The 13041-nt window shown below is 41.6% G+C and overlaps 1 protein-coding gene across 1 annotated transcript in view; it reads right to left on the bottom strand.

Annotated features, from left to right (window-relative positions):
* The window catches only part of mctp1a (multiple C2 domains, transmembrane 1a), a 151790-nt gene that overhangs the window by 68755 nt on the left and 69994 nt on the right, over positions 1–13041 (bottom strand). Inside the window, exons 3-5 of the mRNA XM_078250478.1 lie at positions 2549–2691; positions 2296–2375; positions 213–324 (exon numbers count right to left, since the gene is read on the bottom strand). Of these exons, the coding sequence (XP_078106604.1) occupies positions 213–324; positions 2296–2375; positions 2549–2691 (335 nt within the window). The remainder of the gene's footprint in view (positions 1–212; positions 325–2295; positions 2376–2548; positions 2692–13041) is intronic.

Raw genomic sequence — 13041 nt, 5'->3', positions numbered from 1 at the left:
TTCCAGTAACTGAGGCTGAATGAAGCCAGCACATTCCAGTTCAACACAGCCTGCCTGGGCTTTCTGATGTATGGAGAAACACATCACTAACCTGGAATAACACTGTTGCTGAACTTCAATTATAAATATTATAATACTTTTTATATTGACTTGAGGAGGAAATGTGTGTGCAGAAAGAAAGAGAGATGAATGAGTGTATATTGTTTTCTTACAGCATCCCTCACGTCTCCCTCCTTCGGTGACAGAGTGACAGCTAGTTCCAGGCTGCCCAGGTTATTTTCAGGGTACTGTGGGTCCTTCAGGTCCAGCGTCACATCCAGTGTCCTACAGGGAAGCACAGTAAACCCCGTACAAAATGCATGCAGTAAGTGCTTACATAAATACTGTACATTCATATGAGTTCATGGATTCCACATGTATATAAATGAATCCATGCATTACACTAACACCCCATCCATCTTAACATATGAGTGCGGATACACATATTTAATCACTTCAAGTCTGACTAAACGGAGGTGGAGAGATAAGCTACTCAGCAAGCTGACTACTGCAGTCTGCTTCCTTCCTCTCTCCCTTTGAGTTGCCATTCGTGCGGTTAGAGTGAGTTACAATGACAACAAGCAATCAACCTTACCAACAATCTTGAACCATGTAAAAGGAAGGTAATTAGTAAGGGGATAGCAAGGCAGGTAATTACTTTTTTTAAAAGAACACCATTTAACAAACATATTTGTGCACTAAACTCAGTTTAGACTTGCTCTTGACAATAGTCCAAATGGGCACCCTCAACCAAAACTCAAGACACAAGATTGTAACCTGCTATCACTCACACACAAGTTGACTGGCAGGTATTTAAATACAGGTGCTAACTCTAAGCAACAGGAAAAGCTATGAATGTTTTATGTTGCTGTTCAGTGTTTGGTTACATCAGTGAGTTCTGATGAGCAGTGATGATCTCAACTTTGGGATAAGACATCTTATTGGAAATAGACAGAGTAAGGACTTTTTTTAAATGTGAATGATGAAAATGCGACTAAAACATCATTATTACACGTAACTTTGATAGAAAGAAAAATGCATTACGAGGACACAATGTACATGGATTCTCATGTTAAAGCAACACCAAAGCACTTTTCCTCTTCGGTCCCCCTACAGGTTGGAAGCGGAATTGTCCATTGCCGTCTACAGATCCGCTCAACACAGTCTCACTCCCTACTCGTCGCAAAGCGAATGCAGAAGTGCCATTCACCCTGTTACGAGTTGATGAACCACTGAAACAATTTTGGAAACAATATTTTAAAAGGTACAAAAGAATCTTTGGTGTTGCTTTAATAGTAAAGCCTCTACACACCCGTCCACACAGGTGTTTCCACTTAAGTCGTCATTCAAGTCATCACACTTTAACATGTCACAGTAGGAAACAAAAAAAATGAATGATGGCTGAAATCCATTTGGCTGCTTTGGTTCCAGGGTCCTGGTAATGTGCACGCTGGCTCCCTGTCACACAGTCATGGCTTACTGGAACGCTTGACTAGACTGGAGCTATCATTATTGTTATAAATAAAACTTTTCCTGCTATTACAAGTCCAAATGTCTGCTGTGGAAAAAGGTCTACTCCCAGCGTAGCTGACCCAACCTCCGCCTGACAGGAGGTGTAATCAGCCAGAGTAATTGAAAACACCTGCGTGGGTGTACAAAAAAAAAAAGAAAAATTCACACAGAAAAATGTGACACCTACTGCAGTGTGTGTGCAGACGTTTCTGTGTGTGCAGAAGTGTTTGATGGCACAAAAGAGATGGAAAAAGTTTACTGATGATACAATGGTTACACTTAAAGAGATGGCAGTATTTCTACTTGGCAGAAAATAAATTATATTAAATTCGTCTTCATATACTTCTCTGTACAATCAAAATCGAATGTAGCCCTGTTATGCTTAATGAGGTTTGAGGGGAGTTACTAAAAACCGCCACCAGAGGGAGACAACAGGCTCTATATGATCAAAATGACTGCATTGAAAGCAAGGAAAGGCGCTTGGATAGGATATGTTTTAAGAAATTAGGTGTTACAAGATAGGACTCCCTTGCCCTTAACCTCACCATCTGTTGTCTCTTGACAAATCAGAATCTCTGAACATGCCCATTACTCGGGGAATGCAGCTACTAATAACAGTACTCCCAATACAAATCGGTGGAGAAGACAGTACAGGAGGGCAAGAGATTGGGAGTGTGTAAGGTGCTAAGTGGAAAGAAGAGAAGGAAGTAATACAAAAAGAGAAGACAAAAGAGACAAAGAGACCTCTGATGTTCCAGTGACTCCAGGTGGAGGTATGCTGAGCCCATGAAATCATCCTGAAGTCCAAAGTCATAGTCAAAAACCTACAGAGAGAAATTATACAGCAACTGTCATCAGAGTACCCGCAACACCACATTGCAAATGTTATCTGTCACAATAGTGACTGAGTTCATGTCCATTGGGTCATCCAAAATACAATAGCAATTTATATATTATAGAAGGATGACATTTGAAGTCCAGGACGTATCTGCTGTACCTTGACGTATAGCGGGTCCTTCAGGGTTTCCACCAGAAGACTTACTCTCTCGTCCCACACTGGGTTGAGGTTCTTATGGATGGTCTTACTCCTGAACACCTCCTTTCCTGCAACCTTAAACTTCACATATGGGTCACTGGTCCCTAAAGCGAAAGGAAGCAAACACAGAGAAATACTGTTAGGTAATATGATTAAGCAGAGTAACATCAAAATTAAGGGTGGATGCTGCCTATCTAAATATTTATAAGGAAAAGTGTCAAATTGAAAGTGTAAGCAGAACACCTTATTCAGCATATATCATTAGTGAAATTGTTCAATAAAATAGCTACTGACATCAGTGTCAAAATATTCAAATGAACCTCTGCAATATTGTTATCATACTAAACAGGATTTGAAGAAAAAGAAAAAGCTATTTTCTGAGATGTTGGATAATTGCATTTCCAAATACACAAAGCATATGTGTGCACAGTGCAGTGTATGCATATATTTCACACCATGTAGTAATTATATTATATAATCTCTGGTACTGTCACAAGAAAATCCATCTTTTGTTTTTTCTCAAATTATTTTTACACGCAGACACACAAAGGCGGTTGTACAAGCTGCTCTGAAGGCCTAAGGAGAAAAAGGCCAATCATGTGACTCATGCTCTGCTGTGGGTCATATGATTACAAGGAAATAATGCTGAATGCACACGTCCCATACAGTGTCTCTATTTGACCACTAGATGGTGGCATTGATTTATATTTGTGTTATTTTGTAGAAGTGCCAGGCAATTTTGATGAGATAAATGAATATTGTAAAACAAATCTTTATTTTTAAAATGTATTAAAAAGCATTCATTGGGCTTGCATGCTTACAAACATGTCAACCTAAAAAACTAATCAGCACAAACTAACTAATCTTTTACACACATATATACTTAGGCATAACGTACACACACACACACACACACACACACACACACACACACACAGTGTACACAGTGAGTGTACTCAGTGAGATACGTGAAAAACAAAGAGGCTAGATAATAGTAATAATGTATTACCTCTATGTATTCACAATTTATGATGACCAAGAGGAAAAAATAAGATATATATATATAATTATAAATCTACATGTTATTAACCTGATAAATGGGCCTCCTCCTGTCCATCCCATTTGTGCTTTATTCTAACTTCCATAAACTTCAGAACCAATTGGTTTGACAGACAAAGAAAAACTAAGACAGAGAGACCAGACAGAAACACACCATAAAAGCAAATTAAAAGGATACAGAGCCCATGAAGTAAAATAAATTACATCAAATAGTGTCAAGGACTTTCAGTCCAGAGGATACATTTCAATACGTATCACAAGTGGATTTTCTTCCATCAGATAAACAAGTTCAAATGTTTATTGCACCTGAATAGCAATGACTGGCAACAACACAGACGTAGGGAGACTGGGAAGTATTCACAATGCAGTGTTTGCATTCAGAGTTTGTGCTTGTGCAGGAGACAATCAGGTTTACGCGCAAGAACATTGTATGACGTGCCTGGATTCAGAGATGCTATGCCATTTGTACATTAGCTGTACATGGCTGGCCGTTCAACTCCACTACATGTATGAACAACTTGGTTCAACACTGATGCTCTTAGGTCATGACTACAGCCGCAAAATACATTGAAAGTGTTCCTACCTTTAAAAAAGGACAACAATAACATTATGCTTTCTCTTTACTTCTGCCATTCTTCCCTCCATCTTTGGCATCCACAAAGTTCAGTCCCTTTTTATCCCACCCTCCTAACCATCACTGCTTCCAGTGTTTAAAACATCTAACTGTAAGAATGATGAGCAGCAACTTCCGGTGAAACAGTACCCCGGACTGATCTGTTTGTGCTGAACGTGTCTCAAATCTGCGTCATGTTATCATCCACTGTGACCAAAGTGATTACTCAGCAAATCGCAAGAGAGATAAGGGAATCCTATTACCAAACAATTCTCACTCTGTGTTTGAGGTTTATACTTTTTTGTGTGGATAAAACAGGAATCAAAGTGAACATATAAAATCTGCTGTATAGTACAATATATGTATGAAGAAGAAGAAGAAGAAGAAGAAGAAGAAGAAGAAGAAGAAGAAGAAGAAGAAGAAGAAGAAGAAGAAGAATTATTATTTCCGGTCAGTGCCTGATTTCAGGGAACACTACCCCGTTGAAATGTACGGATTACACAAGTGAGTACATAGTGTACACAGTGTACCTTACCTAACTACCTACTTACTGTATGGTCCATCATTAGCAAGAGAAACAAACACCTGACTCACATAATGACTTTACTGATGCTTAATAGAGGCAGTAAAAACTAAAGAGTGGCATGGGTTATTTTGTCATTACAAGAGATGTGAGCAAACACATATGGTTGTGATAAGTTATTATATAGACAATATACAGTGGCGGATCTAGAAGATTTGACATGGGGTGGCAAAGGGGTGGAAAAAGGACTTGGCAGGGTGGCATTGGAAGACGGTACACGGAAACACCCATATATAAATGGCTTGTGTGGCAAATAGAGGAAAAACTGTAAAACTGCATAACATAATTCTATTATTTGTTTGACCTTTTGGTTGATCATAATCAATAATAATGAAATTCTCAGCAGCGAGGGATAGGGATAGCTTTATATTTCGCTTCCTTTACGACAATGTACAAGATAAAGGGGGGCTAAACAGCTTTTCAAATCCAACATAAAAAGTATTGGACAGTTTGAATGAATGTAAAACAAAATTGAAAAAAAATTGTAGTAAATGCACATCTTAAATAATAGGTAGTTGCTGAGTGCACATGGTTATTGGAGTTAGAGAAAATGGCGTCCCAACTGGCGCATACTTGTATGTACTGCTCTTGTGCAAAGACATCCATCTTTTTCCTTTCCATATTTCATAAAGTGTTCTTTCTTTGCCATATTTTAGGAATTGTCAGAAATCATTACATTCATACTGTATATTCAAACATAAACAAACTGGTATACGATAGCAACAATAGAATCAAAGATAGAATGGAATAGAATCAATAACCATTTGGATTGAAAACATAAGAAAACATGTTGTTGTTGTTGTCATAACGACACACTATGAATACTGGGACCCAACTTTAGTTCTGACACAAATTCACTCAGACAGCAGTTTGTATCAGAGAGTCATTTGACTGTGACAATCCAAAGGTGCACATTGCAACAGGAGAAAAGACACTGGGACAGCAGAATAAAAAAGGTGGAAAACATGGAATTCCACTCCAGAGAGACTGAACCGCTAATGAATTTCTATCTCAGTTCACTTGAAGAACAAGTACGGTGTGAACTGAAGGACAGCGAGGCGAGGCTCACCCAATGTGAATCTGAGGGAAGAGTTCACCTGATCATCCGAGAGGACTTGCTGGCCAATCTCCTCGATCAGCTCCAACAACAGAGAGAGGGCAGCAGTTGGAGCCATGAGAAAGAGCTGATGCAGAGGGAGATGTGTGACTTGAAAGTTCAGCTTGCTGAACGTGTCCACTCCCCACCCGGGGAAACAGAGTATCTGAAATCCCAGCTGGGAAAAATCAGCAACAGGCTGCGAAAAGCCCAGAAAGATCTCGACCTGCAGTACTTCATTACTGAAGACCTGAAAGTCAAATTGGAGCAGATGAAGGGAGAGAAGGAGGCCCTTAAAAATAATGTGGAGACTCTGAAGATCGAGCTTCGTAAAGAGAGACAGATGCTCGCGGTAGGTAAGACCACCAACGTGACGTTGGAGAGCTATCTGGAGATGGAGAGGGCTCAAGCTCAGGAGCTGAAGAATAAATTGAGCAAGATGGAGGAAGCTCTCCAAAAACAGGACGAGGAGGCAAAGGAGATACTGGAAAGATCCCAGGCTTCCCATAGAGCCCAGCTGGATGAGGCTCTGGCTGAATGTGTCCACTCCCCACCCAGGGAAACAGAGTATCTGAAAAGCCAGATGGGAAAATTCAGCAACAGACTGCGAAAAGCCCAGAAAGATCTCGACCTGCAGTACTTCATTACTGAAGACCTGAAAGTCAAATTGGAGCAGATGAAGGGAGAGAAGGAGGCCCTTAAAAATAATGTGGAGACTCTGAAGATCGAGCTTCGTAAAGAGAGACAGATGCTCGCGGTAGGTAAGACCACCAACGTGACGTTGGAGAGCTATCTGGAGATGGAGAGGGCTCAAGCTCAGGAGCTAAAGGATAAATTGAGCAAGATGGAGGAAGCTCTCCTAAAACAGGACGAGGAGGCAAAGGAGATACTGGAAAGATCCCAGGCTTCACATAGAGCCCAGCTGGAGATGCAGGACAAAAGCAACAAGAACCTCATGGCTGCTCTTGAGAAAAAGTGGGAACATCAGCTAGAGAGTGAGCGTGTCCTATGGCAGCAGGAGAAAACCTCCCTGCTGGAGGAGAACAAGAAATCAAGAGCCTCCTATGTGGATCAGAATGACGAGCAAAGCTTTGTGAGTGACTGCCTCCTGGCTGCTCTGAAGAAGGCTGAGCAGCAGCTGGAGAGTAATCTCAGCGAGTGGAAGGAGGACAAGGCATCCCTCCTTCAGGCCACAGAAAGCCTGAAGCTGACTCAGCAGGAAAAAGAGCAGGACTGGGAGAGGACTGAGAGCACCATGAGGTCCCAGCTGGTAGATCTTCAGAGCCAGATAATGCAAAAGCCAAAGAAGAAGAAGTGGTACAAAAAGCTTCTGCCTGGCTGAGGAAAAGAACATGCATTTGTACTTGTATAGTGTCTGTCTGTCTGTCTGTCTGTCTGTCTGTCTGTGTGTGGGTCTGTCTGTCTGTGTGTGTGTGGGTGGGTCTGTGTGTGGGTGGGTCTGTCTGTCTGTCTGTGTGTGTGTGTGTCTGTCTGTGTGGCTGGGTGGGTCTGTCTGTCTCTGTGTGTGGGTGGGTCTGTCTCTCTGTCTCTCTTTGTGTGTGTGTGTGTTTGGGTGTGTGTGTGTGTGTGTGTGTGTGTGTGTGTGTGTGTGTGTGTGTGTGTGTGTGTGTGTGTGTGTGTGTGTGTGTGTGTGTGTGTGTGTGTGTGTGTGTGTGTGTGTGTGTATGTGTATGTGTGCGTTTGCACGCAGGGCGTGTGATGCGTCAGTGCAGTAGTGTTGGAGTAGGAGTGCTTGTAGTTAGTGCATGCTGAATGCTGCATGCTGCTTCTGCTTACCACTCTCTGCTTTCAGCTACTGCCACCGGATAGCCCTTTGTTTTCAGGGGTGAAAAGAGGAGCCGAGTGTGTAAGCCTCCTCAGCCGGTACATAGCCTCTCCACTGCCAAGATCTCGTACATGCCTCCCCGTGGCACACATGGTAACTGGTCCCTTGTGGTTCCAGGCTAAGTTGTACAGGATCTCGGAGCAGCAGTGGGCCCCAGAGACGTGGCATGCAGGGCCATCAGTGAGTGGAAACGCCCTGATGCCCGTCAACCACTGTCCCAGTTATGGGTAAATAGTGAAGACCCCAAGTGGCGCAGGCGGAAGATGTTGGTGTGAGAACCACCACAATGGCTGGGAAGGCAAAAGAAGGCAACCCCACATCCACATGGGTTAACTCGGGAGGGTACAGTGGCTAGGGGAGCAAACACGGAAGACAAACGTCCACCTGGGGACAGGCACAGGCGGAGTCCAACTGACCGGACCACCGGCAGCCCCCTGCAACTCCTGCCAGACAAAGGTCGTCATGGGTTCCCTCATGCCACTGGAGGTCCATCTGGTAGGAGTGAAGATGGTGGGAGTGAGGTCTGCGCACCCACACCCTCACCTTAATCCTCACCTATGCGCAAGTCCTGTGGCGATGTGAGAAAACTGAAACTATTCCTCACAACTATATAATACACACTAGCTACACAAATAATCTTTTAAAATAAATGCATAAATATTATGCCCTGTTTGTTGGTGTGACGGCCCTGGGCCTGTCGTACATGTGTACTGTGGTTTGTCTTGTTAACTTGCAGGTGTAGCGGAGGCGATAGTGAGATGACTGTGATCACCTGGCCGGTCCTCCCAGACTATTTAACCCCGCCTGCCCCGAGACCAGGCGGCCACATTCTCCCGACTGTGCACCAACATATTTTCTCTCTGTTTGAGTTTTCCCTTTGTTAACTGCTGACAACATGCACCTCACATTCTCCATTACATCCATACACCTTCATTCATCACTGATACTGACAATCACACCTCATCGTTCTCTTGTTTGCATCATTATTTAATAAATGTCACTTTATTATTGTTACGTTACTGTGCATCTCCCTCTTTTGTTGTGGCCTGTGAGCCGGTCCTAACAAGTTGGGGGCTTGTTTGCCGTGAGTATAAAACCAGGACCTTGTTTGTGGTTTCCTTCAGCTGGGGGTGTCAGCCCCCTTGCCCCCCTGTAGATCCACCCCTGACAATATATATTTTTATGATGTTTATAGTGTTCAAATGAACAGTATACTCAATCACAGGTCATTTCAGTCTGACAAAAGAGGGTAATTAATAACAAACATAAAAACATTAAATCAGCTTTTCCTGAGTAAAAACTGCTGACATGATTCTCAGCTGCCAGCCAGCTTTGATGTGAGAGCGGAAACATATGCACTTACACCGCACTGCTGGGAAAAGATGTCCACTTCTTGACATTTAAACACCCTAATGAACACCAGCAGAGATATCAGAAACACACCCTCACACACCTACACCTTTTACACACTGTTACCACTCTCCTGCAGCGAGAGGACAGGTGACAGGAAAAGAAAAAAAGAAAAAGGAGGTGAAAAGCGATAGCTTATACAGCTAAAAATGTCTGAGAATGTCTGGCATTACTGTATAGCATAACCGGCAGTAAATACAAAAGAAAATGCTGAATTCAGTAAATACAAGCAAGAAATAAATAAAAATAAATATATTTCCTTGTAATGAGGTGATACTTCATGAACTATCTAATGACAAGACTAAAGTAAAATGGTCCCATACCGCATCATGTAGGCAAAAACTACTTATCTCTAAAACTGCAGCAACTCATTTTTCTCTGTCCATCTGTCTCTCTTTCTGTGTCACACTGGGTCGATATTCCCCGGACACGCATCCCTGGCTCAGAGTCTCTGCATCCCACAGTGCACTGCCAGCTTTATGGTGCCATAAACACACACAAAAGGTTGATGCTGTAGGTGGGTGGTGGCTGGATATGAGTGAGTGTAGGTAGAGCACAGAGGAGTGATTGCAGTGGTGCATTCTTGGCACTCAACCTTCATATATGACATGTATATAATTTCTTTTAAATATTTCCCACAGTTGGGCAAAGTCCATTAAGAAAGAAAGTGATTGTATGTCCCACGTAGGGGCTGGTGGGTGGATACGTCAATAAGTAATAGGTACTATAAGATCAATAGGCTTTGGAAGAATGAATAATGATTGACGAGAATGCCTAAACCCAGTTGGGGTTAAAGACAGTAGGTTTGATGGATTGGCACACCCCGGATGTTTGTCCTCCTTGCAAGCAGAAGGCTGTGAAATGGAAGTGCTGGGTATGGAGAGACTGGGTATAAAAACTCAATGTGTCACACACTGATGAACTGGCAAAGGTAGGTAGGTGCTGTAGGCACAAAGTGGTTTTCTGTCTTTCTACAGTTGAGTGGAATTACTGATGAGGCATGTGGGCTAAAAAATCCAGTTCACGTGGCCAGGTTAGCTCAGTTGGTAGAGCAAGCGCACATATATGGGTGTATATAAGGTGTATACCTTGATGCAGAAGATCGAGGGTTCGAGTCCGACCCGAGACGATTACCTGCATGTCATCACCCTCTCTCTCCCCTTTCATATCTATCTGTTCTTTCCATTAAATGCTGAAATGCCACAAAAAAAGGATGGAAGTAGGTTTTAGAAGATTCCACGTGCATTTAAAAGTAAACGGCAGCAGTATAATATTTGCAATGTTTATAGAAATTAAGTATCTGAATAAGACAGCGACAGTCAAAGTACTGAGGATGTCGTATGCTGTAGAAATTGTAAAGGCCCTGGAGGCAAATTAGTGATTTGTGATGTTGGGGTATATAAATAACATTTAATTGTTTAACAGGGGCTTATCTGTGAACCTTGGTCTTGACACCACAAATCCAGGATGACCCTGAATTTTGACATAAAAGACATGGTTAAATCCCTAATCCTCCCTTCTGGAGTCACGCCCTGGGTCAATGGGATGGTGGCTGGGTGAGTGGGCAAGTGGGTGGGTGACAAGAAAGACAAAGAGATACTGAGTGGTTCATATCAAGGTGTTAATCTATTTACCTAATAGATGATGCTATTAGAACCAACCACTAAACACTGTAACAGTAGCTGGGAGGAGAAATAAATATGTTTGTAAGAAGACCCAGTGGTGCACTCAGCAGGTAATTTTGTCTTGGGTGTAGTGCATAAGCAGATCTAAAAGCCCCTGATAGACTTGTTTTTGATAGCTGCTCTCTGTTTTCCTGACAGGCAGTTAAAAACATAATCCACCACACTTAAATCTCTATTGAACACCTAATGGGCAGCAGCCATTAAAGTACTGCTCAGTGTCTGTCTGCCAGTAAGCAAGGCTACCCTTCCAGACGCCTGAGAACAGAACAGAATGCTTAAAAGCACAATCTGTGATCCAAATGTAAACAGCCTCCACTACCAAAACCTTCTAACACACTTCGAACGGTCATTTAACACTAACACACTATTTGTTTGCATTTGAGCAAACATTTAAAATTGTGATTAAATAACACAAAATGCTAATCCTCAACCTACAACTCAGACTCTTCATTTACAGTTCAAGTGAAAATACCTCAAATGTATATGGTCAAACTATATGGGTCAAACATTACAAATTCATGCTTGATTTCACTTGCATGCAAATCCAGTCTCTCACTTTCTTTGTAGTATTCTTTCTCATTTTCACCTCAATCCAATGGGACAATTCTTTTTTCTAACCTCTACTATGCATGTGCACAATAACGTCACAGCAGGGGGACACAATATTTGTTAAAGGCAAAATATGTGTCAGAATACCATTCTGAATTAAGTCCTGTGGTGGTGCAGAGATGTCCCGGCTTACTTAAGTCATTCTATACACTTCCTCGCATAGATCTCATCATGATCATATTGACATTTTTTTCAATGAAAATGAGAATAATGATGCAAACATGACCATTCCGTCTAATATCGGGAATCATATGGTTTGCAATATCAATCAAAATGATCACAATTAGAAATGTTCCTCTTTGTGCAGCCCAACTTGACATGACAAAAAAAGGTCAAACGTAACAGCAACATCTTCATGTTATACACCCAAGACACCTTGAAACGTTGACAATCTAAGACACATTAATACAACCAAAGAGTATCCCTATTTCTGCAGTCTCTGAGTCATGCATTATAATATAATACAAGTAAGTAGCATGCTAACACCTGTATATAACAAGTAAGACACATTACATTGGTAAATGGTGACACTAATTCCTGGGATGTCTGTCTATTCCTGAACAAAGCAAAGTGATCAGCTATAAGTCTCTTCAGCAAAGAAGGCAGACAGGCCTATCGGTGCATTCACACATTGCAAATGTACCAATATGCAAAATCATATTTTACTGAAGTGTGTGTTAATAAAGTGCAGACACTTCTGTCCCATTCCTAACATACCAGCCGTTACCAATGGGAGGCACTGTGTATCCATACACCTCGTACACACACACATCTCAAGGGATATGCATGAATAAAGCTGGAGTTATTTTCTAACAATGTTTGGCTTTGATCTGTAGCAGATTAACTGATACAATCTAATTGTGCCATTTATTTGCCAAATTTGGTTTGATTATCAATAGAATTCTTTTCAGTTGTCAATTTCTCGAGCTTGGTGGCAATTGTTAAATGTAGTTCTTTTGCTGCTCTCTTCTTTCCTCTCTATCTTTTCCTTCTTCATACAACCACCTCCTTTATTTCCCGCTCTCACCATATTCCTTTTCTCTCTTTCACTCCCCTTGAGCTGTCTAAATTAAATTACATTATAAAGCCTCATCACACTAACTTCTAGTTGATTTCTTTGCTGCCTTGGTGAAAGTTATGGCATTGATATAATCTAAGCGTATCATCCAATAGCCTGCTCACTCTTCAAGAAGCACAATTTGCCTTGTGGTAAAATGAAAATAACATTTGCAACATCAACATGGCAAAACTGATGGAGCATCCTACAGTAGTGTCTCACTTCACTTATGAAGCTTTTTGATATACCAGGTAACGTGAATGTAAATACATTAAAGTGATGAAATTAGACACCGCTTGACATTGTTTAATAGAGCTGTGTACCGAATTCAATACTTTTTTAGGCACCGACCGAATTGCCTCTATAGTATCGAAAAAATGCCTCATAATTCAATACCAAATTTCAATACCTGAGGAGTAAATCTCATCAGCAACAGTGAGCCAATAAGCATGCAGCATGCTTCTACCAAGATCTAATAATGCTGCTGATTGGCTAT

The sequence above is a fragment of the Sander vitreus genome, chromosome 5 (genome assembly GCF_031162955.1).
Source record: "Sander vitreus isolate 19-12246 chromosome 5, sanVit1, whole genome shotgun sequence".
In the NCBI taxonomy this organism is placed as follows: Eukaryota; Metazoa; Chordata; class Actinopteri; order Perciformes; family Percidae; genus Sander; species Sander vitreus.
The sequence above is the reverse complement of the archived record's forward strand: the minus strand, read 5'-3'. Positions and strand labels throughout refer to the sequence as shown.